Source organism: Pimephales promelas, chromosome 23, assembly GCF_988280905.1.
Source record: "Pimephales promelas chromosome 23, fPimPro1.hap1.1, whole genome shotgun sequence".
In the NCBI taxonomy this organism is placed as follows: Eukaryota; Metazoa; Chordata; class Actinopteri; order Cypriniformes; family Leuciscidae; genus Pimephales; species Pimephales promelas.
In genome coordinates, this window is record NC_142791.1 from 731782 (window position 1) to 759654 (window position 27873).

A 27873-nucleotide genomic window follows, 5' to 3' on the forward strand; every position below is an offset into this window, starting at 1 on the left:
CTCCTCCCACGGGCTTTTGGATCGGATGGATTTACTCACCCGATCTGTAGCCTACTGAATATCTTGGGTGAATCACAATCCTCCAAACACAAGGTGAAAACACGTTGTAGTGCAATATTCATATGAACCACCTTGCTGGAGGTCGTGCCAGTGCCAGTCAGATTGGATTTAAAGCGCCGCGCGCGCGCCCGAAACTTTAATGTGGTTTATTTCCATTAATGTCACACACCTTGATGCGTTGAGTGGGCAGTTTAACATTTAAAGAAAGAGACAGGCAGACGACAACACAAGAGGAGAACACTGGAGAACTCAACTAAGTTACCTGCACTGATCACCTTGCCGACGAGAAGGTAAGAAGGGAAAGAAAAGAAGGAGTCTGGATTAGTATTTAAGCATGTTTACTATCACATGCCTGTGTAGAGTAGCCTACGTTTATATTTATATTTGATGTATGCATCGTAACAAGTAAACGAAGCTCTGTTTTGTTTATTTAAAACTAAAGATTATCTTTATACACTGTTCCCCTGAAAAGTAGCCTATTTGTGATTATAGGCTACCATTTTGATAATAATAACTGACCACACTGACTTTTATTTAGGTTATTCCATGGTTTTGAATTTATGTATTCATTCGAGAAATGCCCAGAAAACATACCATTGTAGACTACAAACAAACTTGGTGCTTTTAGATAGGCTACTTGACTTGTTAGTGTTCTTTGTAAAGTGTTGAATTCAGGTTGTTTGTGACACTTTTTGTCATTGAGAATGAGATGACTGGGGAAAAGTCCCAATCAACCTAAATTCAACCCTTTGTCTGTTTTTAACAGTTACTCTTCACTCAGTTATAATTACCCCGTGTACAGTATCTGTTTACATAAAACACACCGGGCAAGTTGACAGGTTTTCTTCTTCTAAAACGGAGCATGTTGTCACACAATATGGTACTGCCACAATGGAGTAATTTTCCAACAAAATTTAAGCTTTAAATTTTCCCATTTATAATTTTTTTGTACATTTTTATGCAAAGCAATGAATGTGAACAAAGCAAAATATCTAAATAGATAAACAAAAAGAACAAAAAGGCTACATAAACGCGAGATTTCTGAAAAATTCTGTTGAAATCTACCTTCACTCTTGTCTGATGTGTGGTTTATAGAGTTCAGTTGTTTAGATATGATATTATGATAATATTATTGCAATTTTAGTTTGGAGAACAGTATTTGCAAACCTGTTTTCTAAGGATTTTAATTCAAAGGGGACTTTGAACAAAATGTTTAATCATTCATAATCACTAATAGAGAAAAAAGCATGTGTATTTGGACGCCTCGTTCACTTCATAGATTACTGAGATATAGCTCCTGTGACAACTAGCCCCAGTCTCTTGACCATCTGTGCATATAAGTGTGGGTTTTTATTTTGTCAGTTAAAGAAAAAAGACCCTTTCATACCCTGCTTGTTCTTTATGATGCTGCCAGAATCTAATGAGAGTAAGTGAAACTTCAAAAGTTTTGGGCTGAATGTTGAGGGAAGTGGTGCAGACCGCTCCTCAGGAAATGTCCAAGAGACAAAAGACTAACAGTGTTGAGCAATGGATGTTGATGTGTTTCTTCTTATTCATAACAACACTGTAAAAAATAAACCGTAAATTTTACGGTAAAAAAACGGCAGCTGTGGTTGCCGGAACTTTACCGTTAAAAACACGGTAGGAACGTTAATGGTTTTACAAACTTAAAATTTACAGTAATAAACCGTGTTTTATTTTCTGATAAAATGTGGATTTACCAACTTATTGACTTATTGATATCTAATACACTGATAACCAACAATCATCACAATAGTGATGAGAGATACATGAGCAATCACAGCTCATCACAAATGAATACTTGTATAAAACAAAACTTATTTGAACTTATCATTCACACAAACATTAAGCACCATCATGGTAACACACATGAAATTAAAAAAATGCAATAAACATTAATTTAACAACATTACATGTAACATAAAACCCTAATGTACATAACTGATTAAAAAAAAACAACAATAAAACTATGAGGAACCACAGTTATTTCAACAAAAATACATCAAATGTGAAGTGTCACACAGGGAATTGTGGGAATGTCAATTTACATTCTTTCACTCTTTTTCACTTTCAAAAACTGTAAATTTAACGGTATTTTACTGTAAAATTATATCACAGTTATTTACCGTGTATAGTACAGAAACTTTCTGTTTACCAATTAACAGTTTTGCACTGTAGCATTTTTACAGTGTTTTACCGTTAAAATCACGGTTATTTTTTACTGTGAAGGCATTTCAGATCTCCTGAGAAATTATTGTCTGATTTCACCATTTGGTGTCGTTCAGTCACAAATACGGTCCTCGTATCATATTATGGCATCTACGTCAGGTACCGTCTTTATGACGGCAACAGTGTTAAACATCCAAACTATGAGATGGCCGTCTCTCAGAGCAGGTGAGAAGGTGCCAAAACAAAAGCAGCATAATTAGAGAGATAAATAAGGTTGTCTGTGCTCACGTTATCTCAGATAAATCCACAGAGGGCCCACCAGAGGAGTGGGAATACAAAGGGCTCGTTTCATCCATGGGAAAGTAAACCCTTCCTCTGTGTGCTGAATCCATCAAACCTGCCCCACAGAAACTTTTACCCATTCTTCAAAACGTCTAATCAGAAGCTGTGCAATGACTTAATGTCTCTCTATTTTCAGACTTCTGAATCATGCATGAGTCCTTGAATAGAAACAGTGTTCATTTTCTAGTTAGTGTCATGCTGGAGTTGATGAGAGTTTCTGGACTCAAAATCTGAGGGGAAAAACGTTGAATCTCACGAGGAATGAGTTGTTTGCGAATGGTAAACGTACACTAGTGTTGGGTAAGTTACTCTAAAAAAGTAACTAATTACTAATTACCTCTTCAACAGTGTAATTAGATTACTGTACTAATTACTCTCTCTAAAAAGTATTTAATTACTAATTACTTTCAAAATCCCATATCAATCTCAACCAGCTGAATAATACAAGGATAGATTTAATTCTTTCAAATAAATACTATAAAATTGCATGAATTATCCCTAAACAGACCAAGGTGGAGAAGGTTACATTATAAAAACACATCAGACAATACATTTTGATGTTAAACCCACTATTGTTTGTTTTATGTCTGATCTAATGACATTTCACTCTTTTTTCATACATATTTTACAATAATTCATACGAATTTGTACGAGTGCGGCCGTACGATTTAGACACCTCATAAAATGCATACGAATCGCTGTGAGATCGGATTGATCTATACACAGTATTTACCTCAATTACATCAGAAGTAACTGTAATTAAATTACTGATAAATGAAGGATAATCCCTTACTTTACATTTTCAAGGGAAAAGTAATTAAATTACAGTTTCAATTCCAACACTGGCTGCGTCCCAAGTGCTTTTTATCATGTTTTTTTTATCACATTTTATCATGACCTGGGGGGCCTTGTACACGACACTGTTTTCAACTAAAAATGGAAAACTTTTTATGCGTTTTTGCTGGCCTGTAAACGAAAGCTTTTGAAAACTGGATTAAGAGTGCAAGGTTTTGAGATCGATACCGTTATAGTCTCCAAAAACGCTGATTTGTGTAAACGGTGACGTTATGCGCATGTCTGTTACGCGTTCATTCTATAGCAGGTTTGCAATTTTACACGATTAATCTCTAACCAAGTTGGTTTGATTTTGAAAACTTTTTTAAAATCCAGAAAATGAATGGGGAAAACACTTCTCTGAAGCTAAGCGCTTGGTTGCATGTAGTCTCTTTGCCCACTTGAGGAGAGGACCTGGAGTGGGGCAGGAAATTAAGCCGACAAAAAGTATCTTCCTGTTTCTGGGGATCATACCTGTGGGGCGTGGAGGGGCGAGCGGGTCTGCAGTTTGAGCTGGTGGGAATGAGACTCAAAAAAGCAGACGACTCCTTTTACTCTCATGTTGTTGGAGGATTCGGGCTTTTGTACGTCTTAAAAGTTTGTGGAAATCTCAGTGTCAATAAGGTCATATATATATACTCTACAGTTCAAAAGTTTATTAATAATAAAAAAAATCTATTTGAATATTTTTTTGAAAGGTAATTTATCCCTGTGATGGTAAGGTGAGTTTTCAGCATTACTCCTTGATCCTTCGGAAATCACTCTAGTATACTAATTTGCTGCTCAAGAAACATTTCTTATCATTATAAACAGTGCTGCTTCATATTGTTGTGGAAACAATTCTATTTATGAATAAAATCTTCAAAAGAACAGCATTTATTAAAATGCAAATCTTTTGGAACTTTATTAATATCAGTACTGCCACTTTTTATCAATTTAATGCACACTGTAAAAAAAAAATCTGTAGAAATTACATTATTACTGGCAGCTGCTTGCCAGTAACTTACTGTAGATTTAAATTATTATTATTTACTGGCAACAGTTTGTTCAAAGTTAAATGAACATTAAACATTAACAAGTCTTTATCTTTACAGAATAAAACTAAACTAACAGCCTCATGCTGGGATCAGAATCTGAAGGAAAAAAAACAGAAAAAGGTTGTTGAAGATTTCTGGTTCCCAGAATGCTTTGCATGAGGCTGTTAGTTTAGTTTTATTCTGTAAAGATAAAGACTTGTTAATGCTTAATGTTCATTTAACTTTGAACAAGCTGTTGCCAGTAAATATACATCAATTTAAATCTACAGTAAGTTACTGGCAAACAGCTGCATAATTACAGCAATTTTTTTTACAGTGTTTTTAAAAAAAATGTTCCTGACCCCAAACTTTTAAACTCTAGTAGTGTATGTGTGGTGTGTTTACACTGAATTTCACAGGTGTAAAACTTCCTGACTGCTCAACCTCCAGAAACCATAATTGAACTTTACCCCATTTACTTTCCAGCTGGGAATAGAATTAGAGATAAGATAGAAGATAGAATCGTTGGGTGACAGAGTTGTCGTCCACTTGAGGATCAATCACGTTGTGTCGTGTGTGTGTGTGGGTGTGTGTGTGTGTGAACAGCTCAACAACTTGAACACTCCTGATTTCACAGAGAGCAAGTCATGTGGTGTGAACCGCACAGTTCAGCCCGACGTTTTTAAAATCATGTAGTGTGAACAAGTCTTAAAAGGTTAGTTCACCCAAAAATGAAAATTCTGTCAGTATTTACTCGCCCTCATGTTGTTCAACCCCGTAAGACCTTCGTTCATCTTCGCAACACAAATTAAGATATTTAAGATATTAAGATCGCTCCTGCATACTAGTCCATAGGCTTCTTGAGGGAATGACTCGAAAAGTCATTAAAGACATCGTTAAAATAGTCCAAGTGACTACAGCGGCTCAATCTTAACTTTATCAAACGACGAGAACACTTTTTGTGCGCAAAAAACAACAAAAATAAGGACTTGATTTCAACTATTGGTTTATTTCTCCCTCTGCGCGAGTCAGGTTACTAGTTTAATAGCGTAAGCTTCTGTTATTGTACGTCACACGCATCACACACATGACCAGCGTCGGCCAATAGTGAGCCTTCGTGTGACGTAGCTCTACGCAATCACACTACGCTAACTGACTACAGGCCCATGGTGAAGGAAGTGAATAATTGAAATAAAGTCGTTGTTTTTGCGCACAAAAAGTGTTCTCATCGTTTGATAAAGTTAAGATTGAGCCCCTGTAGTCACTTGGACTATTTTAACGATGTCTTTAATGACTTTTCGAGGACAGCAAGAGTCATTCCCTCAAGAAGCCTATGGACTAGTATGCAGGAGCGACCTTAATATCTTAAATATCTTAATTTGTGTTGCGAAGATGAAAGAAGGTTTTACGGGGTTGGAACAACATGAGGGTGAGTAAATACTGACAGAATTTTCATTTTTGGGTGAACTAACCCTTTAACCCACATGCGCATGACGTCACCGGTTTCACAAATTCGCTTGACTATAAGGGTATTGTTTTCAAAAACGTGCACTTTGATTCCTATTTTTATAAGTTTGCGTTTTCAGGCCCCAAAAATGCTGTTGCCATGAAAATGAACTGCTGATATTTGAAAGTGACGTCTTGTAAACGGACCCTCGGGGTTTGGGGTCTCATTGTTCGTCAAAATATTTCAAAGTCCTAAAGGTTTGGAACAACATTAGGGTGAGTAAATGCCGATTTCTCTCTTTTTTTTTTTTTTGGCTTAACTGTCCCTTTAAGAATAGGTCAACAGATGTGATGTTAACTTCAGGTGTGTGTGTGTGTGTGTGTGTGTGTGTGTGTGTGGCGCTTACACAAGAGTGTTACCTCGCTCACACAGGGCCATTTTCAACAGGAAGAAATGTCTGAAAGAGATAATGACTTCTTTTGTTTGACACAGGACAGGATGCGTGTGAATGATTTAACCGACGCACATCTTTGGGGCGCCGTAGACATACGCAAAACCCCCTGATTTCCAAAAACAAAGGATAGTACATCATATCTAATCACCAATACTGAAGGGTTACACCAGTCTTGAAGCGTGGAAAAGAAGAACACAGATGCTTTTATTTTCTCATTCACAGTAGAATTTGATTTGTAACAGATCCATCGTGACTCGCAGAGCTGCGCTTATGAGATTCATGTGCATTTGTTCTGAATGACTCAAAGAAATGTGATTATTGTGGAATATGAAGCAGGAAATGCCGGGATATTGAAGATGCTAATGATATGCTAATCTGTCTGTCTGTGTGGACAGAGGTCAAGTCTGGACTGACCGTGTCTTGATGGCCCTCTGTAATTATTGTCATTGAAATCTGTTGTTTTTCGTTGGAGCGTCTGGTGTGTGGTTGACTTATGGGTTTGTGATGGTTTTATTTATGATGCATTTGAGGAAACCTTCAATTATGCTTTAATGTCTTTCTAAAATAAGTAGAAATTAAAATAACCTCAGGTTTTGTTTCTGCTCGCAAGAGTGCCATTGTGGATGTGGCCTGAAGTGTAGCCTACTGTAAGTCTTTTTTTGTGTGTGGAAAAATTCATCATCAACAAGACGCATTTGAAGTCAATAGTACCTTTTGGGTAACTTCACGCATTAAGATTAGTTAATGCATTAGCTAACATGAACTAACAATGAGCAATATATATATTTTTACAGCATTTATAAATCCTTGGTAATGTTAGTAAAGTTAAAATAGATTAAATGTAACATTTAGTATACGTGCGGTTCTATGAATATGCAAATTAACCCCACCTCCACTCACTCGCACCAGCTCAGAGATTCACTCGTTGATGACCACTCGTGGGTCGTTTGTGACATCATTTACACGACGTTGTACTAAAACAGAAAAGTCTTTATTTTGCATTTTTCGTGTACCACAGACGAATGATCCCGTTCACACAGATCCTCAAAAAAAACGATTAATTGTAATTTTATGCATCACATGTCACTTTGTAAAGAAATGCTTCGTGCCTACACTCTTAGAAGAAATGGTTCCATCCCCCGCTTCATATTTGGAACTCCAAAATGGTTCTATATAGAACCATTTTTTTTGGGTAAAAGGTTCTGTATGGAACCCCAGGGCTCTATATAGAACCCAGAGGAACCCTTTTTTTAAGAGTGTATGGAACCTTTTAGGGGTTCCAAATACGTAACACTGATAGAACCTTTTAAGGTTCTATATAGAACCTTTTCTTCTAAGAGTGTATAGACTGAACACGAATTGCGCATGACGTCACTGTTTTCACATTTTTGTGGTTTACACAGAGTTTTCAGAAATTTGAAACACATTTTCAAAGTTTGTATTTTTTATTTATTTATTTATTTATTATATTTATTTAACAGGGACAGTGTATGGCATGCAGCCATACCACAATTAGCTACAAGCTAAATTTCATCTGTAGTCCCTGGGCAGGAAAGGAAAACATACAACCAACAATCCAGCAACACATATTAAACCATAAAACATCATCATACAAGCTTCATGGAACAATTGACAATCAACAGACACATATATACCATAAAAACATCACACAAATCGCCTCTCAGACAACAAGTTTCACATGATCAATGGGTACATGATTGTATAGATTTTAACCATAATTTCACTTTATATTTAAAACAATTGAATGTACTAATGTCTCTAAACTCCTTTGGGACTAAATTCCAGTGTTTAGAGGCACTGATAGAGAAGGCTGATCTTTTTAGGTATTTGTTTATTGTAAAGTGTTACCAACTTTTGTTTCAGCTTCACAGCTGCATGTGGGGAACTTGTACTGTATGAACCTTATTCCTCAAGCTGGAAGGTTTGTGAGTGACAGTGGTGTCTGCTGAACTGAGCTTTCGGGAGTATGATGAGCTGTAGACTGACAGAAAGGTGCTTTCACATCTGAACATCTGGAGTCCTGTGTGTCTCTGTGTGACCTGCTCTCGACCTCCGACGGGCGTCCACTGACCATCAGATGCAAATTACACAAAACTGCCTCTTGAGCTCTCTTGATCTTATCTGATTGAGGATGGTGGAATCACTGCACAGTATATGGAAAATTTGATAAATACTTTACTGTTAATTAAATTACTATTATTTTTAAAGATTAGCTTTGATCGTTAGATGATGGAAGCTTCTTCCGCCACAGAATAAAAACGAAATAAGGTAATTGCAACTTTTTATTGCACAATCCTCACAATTGTTGGGAAAAAAATTTTATTCCAGAATTGTGAGATATAAAGTTGCTATTGAGAGATTGCGAGAGTTTATTTCTCGCAATTGTGTTTATATCTCGCGATTCTGATTTATAACCCGTAATTGCAAGTTAGTCAAAATGATCTTTTAAAATGTTTTAGTCTGTGGCGGAAACATATTTAATAGATGACGGCGCTAAAAGTACATTTAAATATCCAATGACAATAAAACAGATGGTCCATAAATGTGTTTTATAAACATAACTTTATTTATTTGATGCCATCGGTTTCAGCTGCTGTTTGATGTAATTCCCTGTATTATCCAGGATGGTTTCATTATGAAAAGATTTAGTACTTTCCATTTCACTTGGCATTGAATGGCAAGGTTAACTCACTTTACTGTTGACCTACAGATTCCTGCAATTATTACTGACGTATTGTTTATGCCCCGGCGCTGCAGGATTTTCTCTGGTATGTTTTCCTAAGGCAAGTTTCCCAGACTCAAAGCTAAACGGCTAAATCCTCCACTGGTCTTTTCAGTGCAATGTCAACACTGACAGTGTAATTTAGTGTAAGACAGGGTTTCATCTCAGTGTCTTGTTACCCATAATGCCGTTTCTCACAGATGTGTCTCGTCCCTGCAGGTCTGCAGTGTGTGAGTGGGATGACTGCAGATCAGCTGTGGCCTGACTATGGTGAAACACCAACCGTTACAGGTGTATGAGAGACAACTGTGTTTGTCTTGTCTGACCGGGATCTACGGCTGCCGCTGGAAACGGTACCAGCGTTCCCATGACGACAGCTCCAAGGTAACCACAACATCATCTATTTTACTCGGACCGAATGAGGATGATAGAGCCAAAGGTTACGCTGACCTGTGTTGAGTTATTGACCTTTCGCCCAATCATGTCTTCTAATGGAACTCTATGGAGAAACTGTACGTGTCCTCATTTACAAATTTGACCCAAGACAAAGTCAAGTTAATAACTTAATGTTAATTCATTTTCAAATTGATTGAGGTTGTATCAACATTGTAGAGTATGTGTTTTCTTTCATAACTGTTTACGTTCACTTAACCCTGAAACCGAATTCTGGACGAATGTGGGCAAAATAATTTTGATTTATTTTTTTAAAAAAATACTTCCCTTGATCTGAGCGGTACAAGACTTGGCTACTTTTCCCAAGTTTGCCTCGTGAACACACACAATTTTTTTTTTACTCAATTCTACAATGTTAAAACTCCTTAATCTTGTATTTGGGTCATAAATGGGCACCCATAGAAATGAATGGGGAAAACTGTAATTTAGAGCATTCTAAAATAAGACACCAGGTGACAGCAAAGTCACTTCATCTTTAGGTTTTAGCTCTAAAAACTTATTGGATTGATATTTTAATGTAGTTAAAAAAAATTCAAAAATAAAACATAAAAATAAGCAAAATTTACATGGAAAATATTGGACTTTTTTTGAAGTAAATAAATTCAAAAATACACTCAACATAAAAAAAAACACCATAAATGGATAGACAAAACTTTATCGAAGACAGTGATATAACATTAGGATCACACTTGAGTCCTCTGTGCCCACATTTGTCCACAATTACAGGATTAAGGGCTATAAAGTGAATACGATTTGAGGGCTACAACAGAACTGACTGTGTTTACGTGGAAACTCGCCAAGACCGCATTTTTGACATTATTTTGTGTGAACTTGACTGTTTAAATGCGAAAAAGAACTCAATTTTGTACTGAGAATCGACTGTACGGACAAAATCTGTGTGAATTAGTAAAATGATGTGCAATAGGTGCAATCCCATACCGAAATTCAAGCCCTGTAACACCAACAATATTCATTCGGAGCGAGTGAGGGGAGGCGGGTTTGTGTGTCAACTCGCTGTCGGAGAGATGAGAGAGAGAAAGCACATCTGGACTGGTGTCATGTAACTATTCTGAGGAGAATGAGTATTGGAAGATATTGAAAGGCATCGAAAAATCTCTTTTTGACAACACTTGGTTTTATTATTTCAGATGCCTTTTTAAAAGTCTACAATTGACTATTGTGTTGTGTGGAATGCATTTGGCTCTCAATGAGAGCAATATAAAACCGTCTTGAGTCGAAGCTGTTGCTGGTATGTGTCGGCCCCTCCACTCTCGCAGTTTACCAAGCAGACTTTTGGAGCATTTCTCAAAAGTGTGGTGAGAACTGACCTTTTTATGTTTTTTATGAGTTTGTTTGACCCTTTAAAGGCTGACGGCAGAATCGAAGGGCAACTTGGCAGTCTGTAATGAAGTCCCTCTCCTGTCTGTCTGACTGTCTCTCTATCAGAGAGAGAGAAACTCAAGCCAGGGTTTCAGATTCCCTGGAGGACGTGTTGTAGGTCAATTCCAATCTGTATACAACACATCGAGAGGCTTAGTCAGGTCTCTCTGTCTCTCTTTGACAATGTCTGGGGACAGCAAACTGGATACTGACTATATTTCGCAAAGTTATTCAACCGGAAATGCCCGTTATTTTAACCAGGCGTCCATTCCAGCGCAGCGATCAAATGTTCTGACCTGAAGTGAGCCGCAGTCAGATTGGGAATCACACCTTATCTAATCTTTACAGAAAGTCTTCTAATATTCATGGGGTATCAAGCTTAAATGTTGGAACAATAATTGATTTAAAGATAAAAATCAAGCTCAGTTTCATCCATGGGGTGATCTTGGACCGTTCTGAACTGCAGAAAAATTAATTGTATAAAATTAAATGTGTATTTTTATTCAGTTAATTTATTTAAAGTAATTGTAATATATACAATCTATAATAAAATAATATTATTAAATTATATTGAAATATTGGGAAAAACATCCAGTATGCGGCAGTCCTGTGGGCGAAAATGCCTTGCATTTTTTTGATCATTTGCAAATGCATCAACTGCAAGATGCGATCCTATCAATATGGGCCAACATTTCTAAAGAATGCTTTCAGCACCTTGTTGAATCAATGCCACGTAGAATTAAAGCGAAAGGGGGTCAAACACACGAGTGAGTGTGTGTATATGAAGAGTTCAGATGCAAAAGCCTCTTAATGCCATTTGAAATTTTCTTCTTTAATGATGATTTTTATCAAGCTTGTATATTTAAGTTCAGTGATTTCACTTAAATGGCAATGATAATTACCTATTAATTGTTATTTAAGTGAAATTACTGAACTTAAATAGGCTATACAAGTTTGATAATCATCATTAAAGAAGAAAATTTCAAGTGGCATTTAGAGGCTTTTGCATCTGAACTCTTCATATATAGATTTAGGTGAGTGTGTGTGTGTTTGTGTGTGTGTATATATATATATATATATATATATATATATATATATATATAAATAAAATATAATTTTTCTTTGCACTACTGTGCAGTTAGCAGTATGCTAGTATTTTAACCTGAATTAGTTGTTTTTTTTCACGTTCCTGTCTGGTTTGAAGATTGCAATGATTCAGTTTGTGGGTTTTTGTTCTTTGTTTTCACCTCCCCACAAAAAAATGTCTTTAACAAACATACACACACACACACAGACAGTCATTAGTTCATTATTTCATTTGGACATCTCTAAAGGAACACCTTCACATTGAGAGCAAACGCATCAGAAGCCCTGTGATTGGCTGGCATACGGCTGGCCCCGCCCACTCTATAAATAGAGCGCGGTAACGATGTGTCCTCCTCCATGTGCTCATGAGCGGGTCTGGAGGAGTTGATTGGATTGAGGGATTAGCCGCTGTCAGCTGTGCGAGAATGAACAGAACAGTGAAATGTGTCCTTTGCTTTAGCATGACTACACAACAATACACATGACATAATCAGTCCATTTTTAAATTCTCTATAAAAAATCATTAGAAAACGATATGCGAGATGTTTATGCTGGGAGTTGTTTAAGGCATGTCAGATGACTTATTGTGGTCTTTGAATAGAAAAGTTGGTGTGAAGCTTCATTGGTTAAAAATAAGATTAAGTTTAATGCTAAAGAGAATGAACCTATAGTCTTCTCATCTCTCTGATTACTAACACCTAATGTTACACCAGATTTCTATTTCAAATAAATCATGTTCTTTTGAAATTTCTATTAATCAAATAATCCCCGAAAAAATCAGTTTCTATAAAATATCAAGTTTCTAGGTTTCCACTTGTACTGCCGTAACCATGGCGACAGACGTGGACAACTGCGTAGTGCGTACCGTTTAGCGGCGTGCAGTTCTCGTTTCTTTCAAACATAGACCATGGCAAGGAGACTTTGCAGTCCCTCCAGAAAAACGCGATTATGCGATCGCTGAATTCAATGCAAAATCAGCCAAAGTCCGCATATTTATGCGGGGGCCGCATTTTTTTCAAATGCGCCGCACTTTCGCCGCATAAATTGCCGAATTCCGTGCAAAATATGTGGGGTTTGCATAATTTCATAATCTTCGCATTTTCGTTGCAAAAAAGTCACATGTATCTTAGCAGAAAGTTGAAAAATGTGCGTTTGCTTCACACAAGAGCAGCCATTTCCCCCTGTTTCCATGGGGACGTTATGAAGTGACGCAATTACGCGACGCCAGACAGACTCACGGAGGCGATTGACATCTCACAAATCGAACTCGTATAACTGTCTGTCACACCTTCTACCGTCACGTCGTTCCTTAATAAACAACAATATAAAAGAAGTCGCATCAAACAGAAATTAGCCGCACACATGGGGTGTTTGAGGCGCACATATAACACTGCAGAGAGCTCTTAAAGGGGCCACACCTTATTTACACTCGTTACAGTCTGAAATAAAACAAGATGAGAAATTAAATGTTCCCAGCACTTTCTATGATGTAGTATGCTTGCTTATCAAAGGAAGTAATAAGAAATGACTCTTACATTAGCCTAGTGAGAACAGGATGTTGGGGGAATCACTTTTTTTTCTCTTTTTTATCAAACCGCAATTTTTGCAAGTTCCTGGAGTTTCATCCCATAAAATTGCATAAATATCCCGCATATTCTTTCCATCGCATTTTTAAAGAAAACGGGCCACGTAATCAAGGATTTTTGCCCGCAACAATCACAAAAAAACTCCGCGTTTTTCTGGAAGGACTGAATACTATTATGGTAAATGTTATATGTAAATCGCAAATTTTTTCACAAATTTTTGGAAATTACCACCACAAAATCAGTCATTTTGATCGCAAAAATCACAAAAAAAAAATCGTGAAATCCTGGAGGGACTGACTTTGGGACAAACAAGGAGAACTAAAATGAGGATCAACATCAGCGTGGCGTTTTTGAGATGCAGAGAGCTAGCGTCCGCGACTAACTTGGACTCGACAGAGCTTCACGAGTCACGACTTGACAGATTTATAAGACAGGAGAGCAAATGAACTGATCTATAGCGTTTGCTCAACATGATGAAATGTTAGAATATGGTCAGTATGTTATTCTAATGTTGATCTAGCGCATGGCTAGTTTCGTATACACGTAGAATAACATTATAACGTTCAACACACATTTAAATGCTGTTCAGTGTGATGGTGTAACGTTAGACCAAGTGAAGCAGCGCTGCGTTACCTCACAAGTTTAATTCGTCTAATAAACTGACCTGTGTGAGTAATCCAGCACTTGTCGGTAGTTCGGTTGAATTAAATTTCCTTATTCGTTTACTCGCGTGTGTGTGTGTAATATCAGTCTCGCAATCGCGACCTGCATCGTACTACTGTAATGTTAAAAAATATGAATGTTTGCACTCATTTATAAACATTATTAGTAGAGCCCGACCGATGAAGGATTTTGAAGGCTGATACCAATACAAATATTTGATGGTTTTAAAATACGATATGACAATATATCAGCTGATATTTATTTATTTATTTTTTCTCAGAAACGCGCAACAAAACATTAACACATTTCCCTAACATTAGTTATTTATAGTTATTTAGGAGTTTTAACTAAAATAATATGATGATGCATTTTAAAAAGAAACTTGTTTCTTTTATTGACTGATGATGGCATTAGCTACCTTTGTGGTTAGCTAGTCTATGATGAGTCATAATTTAGCAATGGATAACGTCATACTGCAAATTGTAAAACATACATTTTCAATATAACAGGCCGAGGAGAGATGATGCGTCTCATTGCTATAACTGTCACGCGCTATTAAAGAAATACTTCAGTCACATTGTCAAAAGTTAAAAGGACAGTCAGTCAACGACACTGGAACAACGTAACGTAACTATTACTAGCTAATTCCGCTTCACTCTCGACTTATTTAACAGCAAAACTGGACATGATAGTCACAAATTTTGTCCTGCTTATTTGAGTTAAGAGAACTGATGGGGATGATCTTTTAATTGTTATTCAAGCAATGTATGTCTCGTGACCAACTCAACGAGTGTAGAGCGCCCTCTGGTGGACAAACTAAACAACTCCAACACTCGTGACATGATTCAAGCGTGTTTCGTCCGTTTTTATTTTATTTTTTAAATATACATTTATCGGCCATTATAACTGCCGATACCGATAGTTTGGAAAATGCCTAATATCGGACTTGGCTCTAATTATTAGATCCATCAGCTTGACAGCAAGTCCCATCATTCAGCTCATCACTGCGTCATCAACCTATGCTTGTGTTATTGTTGGAAACTGCGCCCTCTTGTGGTGAAAAAATCGTACATATTGTGCCTTTAACTCCTGTTAAGAGAACAATGAAGCTCCGCCTTCTCTATCTCTAACCTTGCCTGGTCTCCCGGGAAACATGCGTTGGTGCCAGGCAATGTCTCTCTCTCTCTCTCTCTCTCTCTCTCTCTCTTTCTGACAGATCTTGCTGTGCTGAAAATGTTCCATTGCTGTTGTAATTTGCTGAGGAGGAACAATGTGGTTTCTATGGTGAAGGAATTCAGTTGCCATCTTAAACTCCAGCTCACAATTTAATATACTCCTTAAAGCTACGGATTTGACCTCAGAGGCTTTTTGCCTTCCCTTGCCACTCTTGATATGTGATAAATTGGGTTTTGGATAATGTAAACTTAATAAAAAGCTTTATACAAATAAATAGATACAAATCAAGTCTGTATTGACTGTTACTGACACACACTTTTTCTTGGAATTTCAGTGTTTAAATTAGGGATTCACTGATGTATCGACTCATAATCGTCATAAAAACAATAATTTTCACTATCATCCAATCCATCAACAGACAATGATCAGGGAAATAATCTTGTCCGAACGCAACTCGTACTGTGTGTGAAGAAAATGTCTCTTGTGTTGAATTTAGGGCTGTCTAACTTAATGCAGCAATAACGCATTAACAGTTTAAATACTGTTATTGTCTCACAGGTTTCGCTCATTTTTTCTGGCTTTTCTCAGTCTAGAAAGCTCCAAATTCGCATTTCTTCTACATAAATGACCCATTTTATATATACATTCATCTTTCCGGAGGTGATTCATCTATCCCTTTAAGTTGTCCGTCTCCTGCAGTGCATGTGTGTGTACATCACTTCCTGTTTTTGCCTTTCAGTGGGAATGCTCATGGTTCTTCCTCCTCTGCTGTTCGTTTCTCCTCCTCCTCATCTGGTCCTACTTCTGGTTGGAGGCCCGTAATGACTACAATGAGTTCAACTGGTGAGTTCAGCCTGGAGGAACCTGCTGTTTGGAAGTGACATCGTCTGGTCATTAACTGTAGACCCTGCTGTGTGTCCTCACCATGAAACTGACATATGAGTACACATTTCATTACGAGAGCATGTTTTATAAGTTTACTATGAGTTACTAGTTTAATTGCATGGTTTACGGTCCAAAAATTCGATAGCAAATGAGGTTTCTGAAGTAATTTTACATACAAAGGGTTGAGAAACATCTTTCTTGTGTGTATAAAGCATGCTATGTAATCCCCCTTTGGTGTGTGTGAACCACTCTAATTGGTTTTATTTCGCTGGCAGGTTGTTATATAATCGTTCGGCCGTTTGGAAGGATGGCACAGTTCCTATTCTCGCCACAACTCTCACAGGATTCACTTACACTGCATTTTTAATGGTGAGAGCTCTTCACACACACAATTGTGGCCGAGAAAGGGAGCAGTGCCTTTAAACTTTTTGTAACTTTTTCATTGTCGCAGGCATGATTGATTATATTTTGATTTATATTTGAATAATTAACCACAGGTTGCTTCTAGGGTCAGGAATTAATTGGCACTTGCACAGTGGTGGCCAAAATTATTAGAACGGTAAGATTTATTATGTAATTTATTAGAGTGATCAAAGCTGAGTTTTCAGCATCATTACTACAGTCTTCAGAGTCACATGATCCTTCAGAAATCACTCTAATGTGATGTTTTGCTGCTCAAGAACATTTATTATTATCACCAATGTTGAAAACAGATCTTTTCAGGATTCTTTGATGAATAGAAAGTTCAAATAACCGTTCTAATCATTTTGGCCACCACTGTATATGTATATTTGGAAGGAAACATTTTCCTAACGTTGTAACCATTAAAGGAATAGAGGAAGAAACAAAGTACAAAGATGGCAAATTTTTAAAAAAAAAAAACTAATCTTGTATCAGTTTCAACTCTGAAAATCTCCAGACGTCTTCCATGGGTTGATGATTAATGTGAGGAAGCAAGATCTTGTAGTGACAATGCAAGAGTCTCCTAAAGTCTCCCATAGACTTTCAATGAATTTAAGGTCTGGACTCAGAGGTACCAATTCATGTGTGAAAATGAAAAATGACTCTTCATGCTCCCTCCCAAACATTCTTTCACAATTTGAGTCTAATAATGAAATCCATCAATTAGGGTCAGAAGATTTTTTTGCTTATACTGCACACACACAGTATTAATATACGTAGAGTTCAGATGCAAAAGCCTCTAAGTGCCATTTGAAATTTTCTTCTAAAATGATCATTTTTATCAAGCTTGTATATTTAAGTTCAGTAATTTCACTTAAATGGCAATGATAATTACCTATTAATTGTTATTTAAGTGAAATTTCTGAACTTAAATATACAAGTTTGATAAAAATGATCAATAAAGAAGAACATTTCAAATGGCATTTAGAGGCTTTTGCATCTGAACTCTTCATATATATATATATATATATATATAAATATAAAACACATTTATAATTATTATTATTAATATTATTTTTTTTTTTCAGATTCTTGCACTTTGTCACATTGCACTGGGGCAGCAGCTTAACTTATACTGGATCCATAAGGTGAGTCGTAACCTCTTTGTCATGGTGTGTTTACACCAAACACGAATAGAGCATTAAAACAGGCATTTATCACGTCTAGTTATGGTATATACACACTGAACACGAATAGAGCGTCACATACGCGTCTATCACGGCTAGTTAGACGCTTGAATCTTCCGCTCGAGTTCAAATTTTTAAACTTGCGCGGAAGACGTTCGCGTCAAACACGTCGCCCAATTTACGTCATTCGCAACGCCCGGTGCAAATGATGCGTCTATTTGCGTCTCTGCATTGACTTTGTATGTAATCTACTTGTGCAAATAATTAAATTCCCTCGGTGTGAACACACCATAAGTCTGTTGATGTCTGGAACCAGATCAAGGATCTAAATGTAAATTAGAATATTTTATTTCCCACAGATTGTAGTTTTGGCTGTTCTGCTCTCCGCCATAACAGGAGTGGTGTCCGTCGATGATTTCTGGCAGGACGAATGGGATATTGTCATCATTTCTCTGCAGGTTGGATCAACATCATCAGCATATTAATGTCTTGAAAGTGTGTTCTGTCTCATGTTTGTGCTGGTGTAGTTCACAGGGCCGTTCCTGCACATCGGGGCTGTAGCTGTGGTCACCGCATTAGGGTGGGTCATCGCCGGTCAGGTGGTCCGTGGAGAGAGATCGAGTGAGTTTAAAGGTCATGTGAGGGGAAATGGCGGATCGGGTCAAGGCCAGGACGGCTGTCGACTGTCACTTGAATCAGACACTCCTGCACCAATAAATTAATAAATCACAGTTAATTGTTGCTCTTCTATTACACGGTTTCCACAAAACTGTTTTAAACATTGATAATCATAATAATTTCTAAAGGATCATGTGACTGGAGTAATAATGATGCTGAAAATTCAACTCCATCACAGGGCTAAAATAGATTTAAAAAAAAAATAAAAACAACTATTACAAATTTTTTTTTCCAACAATGTTTTTTTATTGATTTTCCAATAGAACAAACACTAACCAAATAACAAAAATAACACCAAAAATAATAATAATAATAATAAGTTACAGAAACGTTCCAAAAATATGAATCAGAGCAAAATATGACAAAATTATGTAACAAAAATATGTCACACTTAAAACATGAATATATGCACCCTCCTATTTCTTAAGGAAATCAATTAAAGGTGCCCACATCTCTTTAAATTGCTGCGCTTTACCTCTTGTAATGTACGTTAATTTCTTTAAAGTAACACACATTGCCATATCCTTAATCCAAGAATTTGCAGAAGATATTTCGGTCTCTTTCCAACTCAAAGCAATCATCGAGGCCAAAGTCAATAAGAGTCCTCTGATTATTATTGATAGAAAGATGATACAATTACAATATTTAACAGTACTAGTATTATAATATTTCGCACTTAATTGCTGTATTTTTGAATAAATAAAATCAGTCTTGGTGCTCATAAAAGACGTCCAGATGCAAAAAATTGTACAAACCCAAGCTTTTGAACAGTTTTTGACATGCATATATGTGTGTGTGTGTGTGCTCAGGACTCCAGGTTGTAACGCTGGTGCTTTATGTGAGCGTTCTCCTGGTTCTGTATCTGGTTCCCCTCTTCATCTCTTCTCCCTGCATCATGGACCGGTCCAAGCTCGGTCCTCGTCCTGCTGTCGTCGGCCGTCGTGGAGCTCCGATGGTGAGTTTCCGGGACCAAGGGCTTCTTTGTGAAGTTTAGCAACCAATAGAACGAGCTAGAAAGACTGTGTATCCCTGCTATAGAGACTTACATATTAAGCTGATTGTATTTTTGACTTCTTCTAAGGAGTGTTAAGACAGTAACTCGCATTACACACTGCCTCTCTCTCTCTCTCTCTCAGCTGGCTCCAGAACACACTATTATGTCGTTTAGTAAAGCGCTGCAACAGAAAGTCGCTGCCCTGGAAGCAGATGTTACCATTAGGTATCCATTTTGTTGTTGACTTTCTTAATGAAATTTCATATACCTTTTCAAATGAATCTTATTTTATTTCATTTCATTAAAAAAATCTGTTTTTATTTGATTTAAAGGTGCCTTGTGCAACATTTCATGTTAAAAATACCCGTTTTTCTAACCGCAGTTTTTTTTTGTCGCCAGAGGGGGCATAGTTCTGCAAAAACTTTAATTTAATTTTTTTAATTATTTTTTTTATTTATTATTTAATAATAATATATTTTTTAGACAAAGACAAATTGAGAAAAATATTCTTAATAATCTTCCAACATTATAAAAGGCTACTTTATCAGATTAATCAGCTACCCAATTTCTAATAAATTCTGAATTCATCTAATAATATTTAAAAATTTTTGTATTTATTTATATTCATGTATTTTGTTGAAATATGTCTTAATATCTCAAATATTGAGAAAATATTCTTAATGAGTTTTTAATTCTTTCTAATAAAATATGTATTTATTTAATATTTGAAGAGTTCAGATGCAAAAGCCTCTAAATGCCATTTGAAATTTTCTTCTAAAATGACCATTTTTATCAAGCTTGTATATTTAAGTTCAGTAATTTCACTTAAATGACAATTAATAGGTAATCTTCATTGCCATTTAAGTGAAATTACTGACCTTAAATATACAAGCTTGATAAAAATTATAATTTTAGAAGAAAATTTCAAATGGCATTTAGAGGCTTTTGCATCTGAACTCTTCATTTTATTTTTCTTTGTTTCATACCTTTTTTAATATGAGAAAAGAATGGCAGCTGCTCTGATTGGCTCTGAATAACCAGACTCTCGTGTGATTGGCTGTTGTTTCTCGTCAGTCTGGATGGAGTGCCTTTCCTGATGAGGGACCGCACACTACGCAGGACCACCGACGTCAACAAACAGTTTCCCGCCCGTCAGGACCACGACGCCTCGTTCTTTAACTGGACAGAGATCCGCAGTCTCAATGCTGGACTTTGGTTCCTCAGGGTATTCAGCTCTATTTCTATTTCCTTTCTCACTTCTGTTGTCTACATTCACCGATAACAAAGATTTTGACGTTATTTGTCCCTCAGGATGACCCGTACTGGACGGTTCAGTACTTGTCAGAGAAGGACCGCAACCGCACAGCCAATCAGACGGTGTGTAGCCTGGCGGAGCTGCTGCGTCTGGCCGCTAGAAGCAACCGCTCCGTGATGTTCAGCCTGCGCCGGCCTCCGCCCCAGCATCCCCGGCACCAGCTCTGGGTCAGCGATGCCCTGAAGGTGATCCAGAGATCCAGCATCCCGGCAGAACAGGTCAGAGCAACACACACAGGTGAAAATATGTAACCCAATGGCTAGGTTTATCCATATTTGACCCAAATTTGGGTTAAAACAACCCAGCATTTTTTGAGTGTAATAGGTATTTATAATAGGGCTGTGCAAAAATTAATTGTGATTAATCGCATCCAAAATAAAAGTCTGTGTTTACATAATATATTTGTGTGTGCTGTATATAATTATTTTGTATATATAAATACCTATGCATGCATGTATATATTTAAGAATTATTTGCGCTTAAATTCTGTATATATATATATATATATATATATATATATATATATATATATATATATATATATAAATACATAATCTATATTATATAAATATTTTATATATGAAGAATAACACATTTTCTTAAATATATACATGCATGTGTGTGTATTTATATATACGAAATAATTATATACAGCACACACAAATATTTTATGTAATCACAGACTTTTATTTTGGATGCAATTAATCACAATTAATTTTTGCACAGCCCTAATTTATATATACAAATTAATTATACACAGCACACACACATATATTATTTAAACACAAGCTTTTATTTTGGATGTGATTAATCTTTGCACAGTCCTAATTTTGTCTAAATCTTAATAAGCTTCTAAAATTAAACAAGACCTTTATCAAGACATCATTTTTATGAGACAAACAATTTCTAATTAATTTATATATAATCATACTTTAAGACACATATTGTTTTTAATATATATATTTTGTAATATGTATTTATAATGTTATCCTCATATTTAGTCTAAATCTTAATTAAATATAAGAAAATTATTTACAAAAACATTCTTAATAAGCTTCTAAAATTAGAAAAGACCTATCATTTTATTAGCCAAATCATTTGTAATAAAATCACAACTTTTGTAAATATTTGTAATATCAAAATCTATTTATTTAATGTTATCTTAATGTTTAGCCTAAATCATAAATATTTAGAAAAATATTCTTAATAACAATACTGTTGTCGTTTTATGAACCAAATAATTTCGAATAAATTCAGAATTTATGTAAGTGTTTAAAAAAATTTATTTTTATATAATTGTAGATTAATGTATATTGCAACAATTTCTAATCAATTCAGAATTAAAATGTCAAAATAAATGTAAAGAATGATTTATTTAATTGAAATCTTTTTTTGAAATTGAAATCGAATTTGTTAAAATCTTGTCTAATATGTCTTATTAGTCACAGTCTACATCTACTCTAGAAGAGAAAGCTTCTAGCATTAGAAAAGACCTTCATCAGCCGAATCATTATTAATAAATGATGAATTTACCTAAAATATATATTTATTTCAATTTTTTTATTTTTTTATTTTTATATAGTTTGTTGAAATTTTGCCTTTTTTTGAAAATGTTTTTAACGAGCTTCTAAGAGTGTAAGTGTGTGTCCAGGTGATGTGGACGCCCGACTGGTACAGGAAGAAGGTGCGTGCCGCGGTTCCTCTCCTTCAGCAAACGTCAGACGAGAAACTTCCTGTGTCTGAGCTGAAAGAAAGAGGAATCAGTACTCTGACCCTCCACTACAGCCAGGCCAGAGCTCAGGAGATCAGGTACACACACACACACACACACACACACACACATCTGCCTTTCGCAATCTGGATTAAATATCATACTGAAGGCATTTTGCAGAGAAATATAACATCAGCTGTTACGGTAAAATTATGGGATACAGTTTTTGGAATAAATACCATTATTTAATATTATATCCATATTTTAATGTATTTATTGCATCTGTATAACATTTTTAAGTTATGTTTATTATTATTGTTAATACTTTATGATATGTTATTATGCATTGGTTTGTATATATTTTTATGTTCTTTAATGTTTTAATGAGATTTTATTTTGGTGCATTATTATTATTATTATTTACTCATATGATAATAGAGCATGTGGTTTTGTTTTGTAATACTTTTACTAATCTCTCTCTCTCTCTCTCTCTGTGTGTGTGTTGTGAGCAGGCAGTTTTCTGGCAGTAATGTGAGTGTAAACGTGTATACGGTGAACGAGCCGTGGCTTTATTCGCTCATGTGGTGCAGCGGGGTTCAGTCCGTCTCCTCTGATGCCCCACACATCCTGAAGAAAGTGCCTAATCCTATCTGGATCATGGTACAGATCTCTCTCTCTCTCTCTCCCTCAGTGCAGTTTTCCTCAGATTTGGAACGCCCGTCATTCATAAAGTCCTACGCATCGGCCGCATATTCATTGAATGACTAATTTGATTATGCCTGTAAGCTTCCAAGGAGGCTGTAGTGAATCTTGGCCCCGTTTAACTCATTTTACCATCCAAAAACGACACAGATAATGTTAAAAAAATCTCTAGATTGAGTCTTGGCATACTTAATATATGATGCAAGACTAGTAATTCAGTATTGGTAAATGATGCAACTTATTTGCATCAGAAAATGTGTGTTGAGTGCCGGGACGTGTGGCCAATATCAGCTCCAGGGAGCATGCATACTTACAGAAAACTTGAAAATAGTACTTTTGCATACTGTTTTTAGACTGAATATTTATTATTATTATCCATTAGACATGTAAAATCTCAAAAATTATTTATATATATATATATATGAAGAGTTCAGATGCAAAAGCCTCTAAGTGCCATTTGAAATTTTCTTCTAAAATTATCATTTTTATCAAACTTGTATATTTAAGTTCATTAATTTGATTTAAATGGGAATGAAGATTACCTATGGATTGTTATTTAAGTGAAATTACTGAACTTAAATATACAAGCTTGATAAAAATCATTCTAGAAGAAATTTTCAAATGGCACTTAGAGGCTTTTGCATCTGAACTCTTCATATATATATATATATATATATATATATATATATTTATATACTTTTTTTTCGTTTTTCGTGTCTCTCTTTTTTTTTGTTAAATTAAATATATTTATATACTGTATATATATTGTTTTTTTATTTATTTTATTCCACTTTACTCTTATTCTATTCTATTCTGCCTGTGATGTTTTTTCTCTTGATAAGCTCTTGTCTGTATGTATATTGATATCTAATGGCAGATTGCTGCTGTAACATGTGTTGTAGAGCGCAGATGAATATGGCCTGATATGGATCACTTCAGATTTAATCTCAGTGGCGATTGTCATTGGCATTTTCATATTTCAGAAGTAAGTGCATCTCTTTTATCATGTGCGTTGAGGTGTTTCTCAATACTCTTGAATACTGGCATCAGTTTGCTTTAGCTGTGTGTCAGTAAAGGCTTTAGACGTTCAGAGCGGTCCTCGGCTGTAACGTTAGCTTGTTGTAGTAAATCCGTGTGCCGGCCGGGCGCTTCTCAACTGATGGCTGTGCTCTTTTCTCTTTGGCTTATTTCTACTTTCCCTCTGTTTTCTCGCTGTCCTCTGCTCTTTGCATGCGCCTGCTGATCTTGCTCAGCTATCACCTGATCAGGTAATGAGGACGAGTATTTTAGGGACACATTTTTTCTTAGGTGTTTACTTAATTTCTTAGCTCTCTTTAACCTTCTGAGTAATTCTACCTTACTTTATCTCATCAAATATCTCAAGAAGTGTGTTTCTGTGATGGTGTGTTGTCATGTCTTTTCCTCAGGTGGAAAATGAGTGGCATGCGCAGCTACAACCCTGAGCAGATCATGCTAAGCGCCGTAGCGCGTCGGCCGAGCCGTGACGTCAACCACATGAAGGAGAAACTGATCTTCTCAGGTGAGATGCACCCTGGCTAGTGCACATGAACACTGTGACCTCACTGTGGTACACACCGCCTCCTGCTGGCAGTCATTATTATGCACCACCAGTATCTATATTTATATACTTCACACTTCACAATTAGTTAAAGGGTTAGTTCACCCAAAAATTAAAATGAAGTCATTAATTACTCTCCCTCATGCTGTACCAACCCCGTAAGACCTTCGTTCGTCTTCAGAACACAAATGAAGATATTTTTGATTAAATTTGCCTGAGGGATCGAAACTCGACGGCCCAGAAAGTTATTAAAGAAAATGTTTAAATATTCAGTGGCTCCACTATAAGCTTATCAAGCGACGAGAATACTTTTTGTGTGGAAAAATAAACAAAAATAACGACTTTATTCGACTATTCCATTACTAAGCTTTTGAATTTGTAAATATGTCTGCAGATTTCAACGTAGATGAAGACTTAGACTTTTTTAACCAACCTATATATATATATATATATATATACATATAGTTATTAATAAATATAATCTAAATATTAGAGCCCGACCGATAAAGGATTTTTAAGGCTGATACCGATACAAATATTTTTTGGTTTTAAAATCCGATATTCCGATATATCGGCCAATATTTTTTTAAAACATTTTTTATTTTGGAAACGCGCAACAAAACATTAACAGATTTCCCTAACATTAGTTATTTTTAGTTATTTATGAGTTTTAACTAAAATAATATGATAATGCATTTTAAAAAGAAACTTGTTTCTTTTATTGACTGATGATAGTGGCATTAGCTAGCTTTGTGGTTAGCTAGTCATTGATGAGCCATAATTTAGCAAATGGATAACATCATACTGCAAATTTTAAAACATACATTTTCAATATAACAGGTCGAGGAGAGATGATGCGTCTCATTGCTATAACTGTCACGCGCTATTAAAGAAATACTTCAGTCACATTGTCAAAAGTTAAAAGGACAGTCAGTCAACTACACTGTAACAACGTAACGTAACTATTACTAGCTAATTCCGCTTCACTCTCGACTTATTTAACAGCAAAACTGGACATGATAGTCACAAATTTTGTCCTGCTTATTTGAGTTAAGAGAACTGATGGGGATGATCTTTTAATTGTTATTCATCGTGACCAACTCAACGAGTGTAGAGCGCCCTCTGGTGGACAAACTATACAACTCCAACACTCGTGACATGGTTCAAGCGTGTTTCGTCCGTTTTTATTTTATCTTTGAAATATTCATTTATCGGCCATTATAACTGCCCATACCGATAGTTTGGAAAATGCCTAATATCGGCCGATAATATATCGGTCTGGCTCTACTAAATATACATAACAAATAACTAAATAATATTATTTTGATTAATAACATTTATTTCTTTATATGTATATTATATACGTCTCATTTACTGTTCCATGTAACATTTTTATGATTATGGACCAAAACATTAAATGATTGAAACCAACCGAAATGTACAGGCAGTTTTCAGTGATTTGGAGAAAAGAGTCTCATCACTCAGTGTCTCAGTCTTTATATGGCCAACAGTCATTTGAGGACCGCCGGGAAATACATTTTTTCGTTCATGGAAATAAAGTAATATGTTGTAAAACGGCATGAACGAATAAATAAATAAATAAATAATTAAAAAAAAAAAAATATATATATAGAGCCCATATCACCCCCTAGTGGAGAAACCTTACTTCTGTTTCATTCTCCAGAGATCAACAACAGCGTGGGTAGCTCCGATGAGCTCTCCGTCTACACCGGAAACGGACTGGACACGTACTCGCACGAGGACATCATGATGCCCGCACGTCATGCAGCGAAACTGTAGTGAAGACTTGAACCCATTTTATGGGATGAACATCTCAAGCTCAAAATCACTCACTATTTTCGACCAAGTTGCTTTTGTCTGAACGCTCTGATGGATGTTCATTATGAGCGGTTGTCGTCGGTTCACAGACTCTCTGAGGACTGTTTTCCACTCATTCAGTGTTCTGCTTTGATGCCTTATGTAATGATGTATTTTTCTGTATAAAGCCGTATTTCAAATGGAGCTGAGTTATTGTGCACTGTAAATTTTAGTGTCCGAACTGTTGAGAGCAGGTAATAAAAGTGTCCTATTATTAATGTTCTTGAAGAATAATGGGTTTAATGTTAATGCATGCAGAAATCACAGGTTCAGAGATTCGAACCCCAGCTTGATTGTAGGCTGATATTATTTATTTTTTATTTATTTTATTTTTGTAAAATATAATTTGCTTCCTGATGATTCATATCTCATTGCAATAGATTAAGATTTCTTCTACGTTGCTGTATTGATGTCTTTTTTTAAGTGATTTATTTTGTAATGAAATCTCTTGCGTTGACAGTGTTTTTATGGAGTTTTGATGAATTCTGCTACTTCACGCCACTGTTCTGCAGTAAAGAAAAAAGGCTGAGTACTTAGTTGACGGGAGAATTAATTGAACAAAATGATTCACTGTTTCAAAGTATTAGAAACGACACCTGCTGGTCAGAACAGTGTAACTGCAGTAGAAACTCAGGCAAAACATGCATAAAAACACCTTTTACAAACCCATTGCAAAAGTTTTACTGAAGGTCAAATCTGGCAAATGCGTTTAACTAATCATCTAACAACATTAAATATAAAGTGTCGTTATTAAAGCTTCATGAAGCAAAGTTTCGGAATGATAAATTCCGAAGAGGTTTTCCGAGGATGCGCGAAAACGACTGAAAGCGCTGTATTCTGCTGCCAGGCCATTAGATGGCGATGAAACCGAGTGCCGAAGTTATGACGTCACTTTGTAGGCCAAAACGCGGAAGTGAGTTAGCATTTTAGCACTATCGGCGGTTCCCTCGCTCTAGGGTTTTTGCTAAATCGCCTGAAATAAGGTATGTGGTGAACAAAGCTTCTAATTTTTTTCACGTTTTGATCTATATGACATAGAACACACCAGTTTTAACCTGCTTGAGGTTTATACTTTATTGTGACCTGCTTGTGTTTTTTGGTTTTTTATATAG

The 27873-nt window shown here is 35.9% G+C and overlaps 1 protein-coding gene across 3 annotated transcripts; it reads left to right on the top strand.

The window, feature by feature from the left end:
* gdpd5a (glycerophosphodiester phosphodiesterase domain containing 5a) lies at nucleotides 1–27157 on the top strand. 3 transcript variants are annotated; one of them, XM_089126286.1, is made up of 16 exons: nucleotides 1–350; nucleotides 9306–9470; nucleotides 16170–16273; nucleotides 16591–16684; nucleotides 17806–17865; nucleotides 18264–18362; nucleotides 18432–18525; nucleotides 19392–19537; nucleotides 19719–19801; nucleotides 20651–20801; nucleotides 20888–21109; nucleotides 22543–22700; nucleotides 23115–23133; nucleotides 24207–24289; nucleotides 24732–24844; nucleotides 26568–27157. In XM_089126286.1, the coding sequence occupies exons 2-16, from the start codon at nucleotides 9354–9356 to the stop codon at nucleotides 26681–26683; spliced, it is 1659 nt and encodes a 552-aa protein (XP_088982412.1). In that variant the 5' UTR covers nucleotides 1–350; nucleotides 9306–9353; the 3' UTR covers nucleotides 26684–27157. The 3 variants fall into 3 exon arrangements, 2 of the variants coding, with proteins under 2 accessions (XP_088982412.1, XP_039531281.2); XM_039675347.2 differs by having other exon boundaries at nucleotides 2–350; nucleotides 23115–23262; XR_016149481.1 differs by lacking the exon at nucleotides 24207–24289 and having other exon boundaries at nucleotides 2–350; nucleotides 23115–23262; nucleotides 26568–26707.
* The last annotated feature ends 716 nt before the right edge of the window (nucleotides 27158–27873 follow it).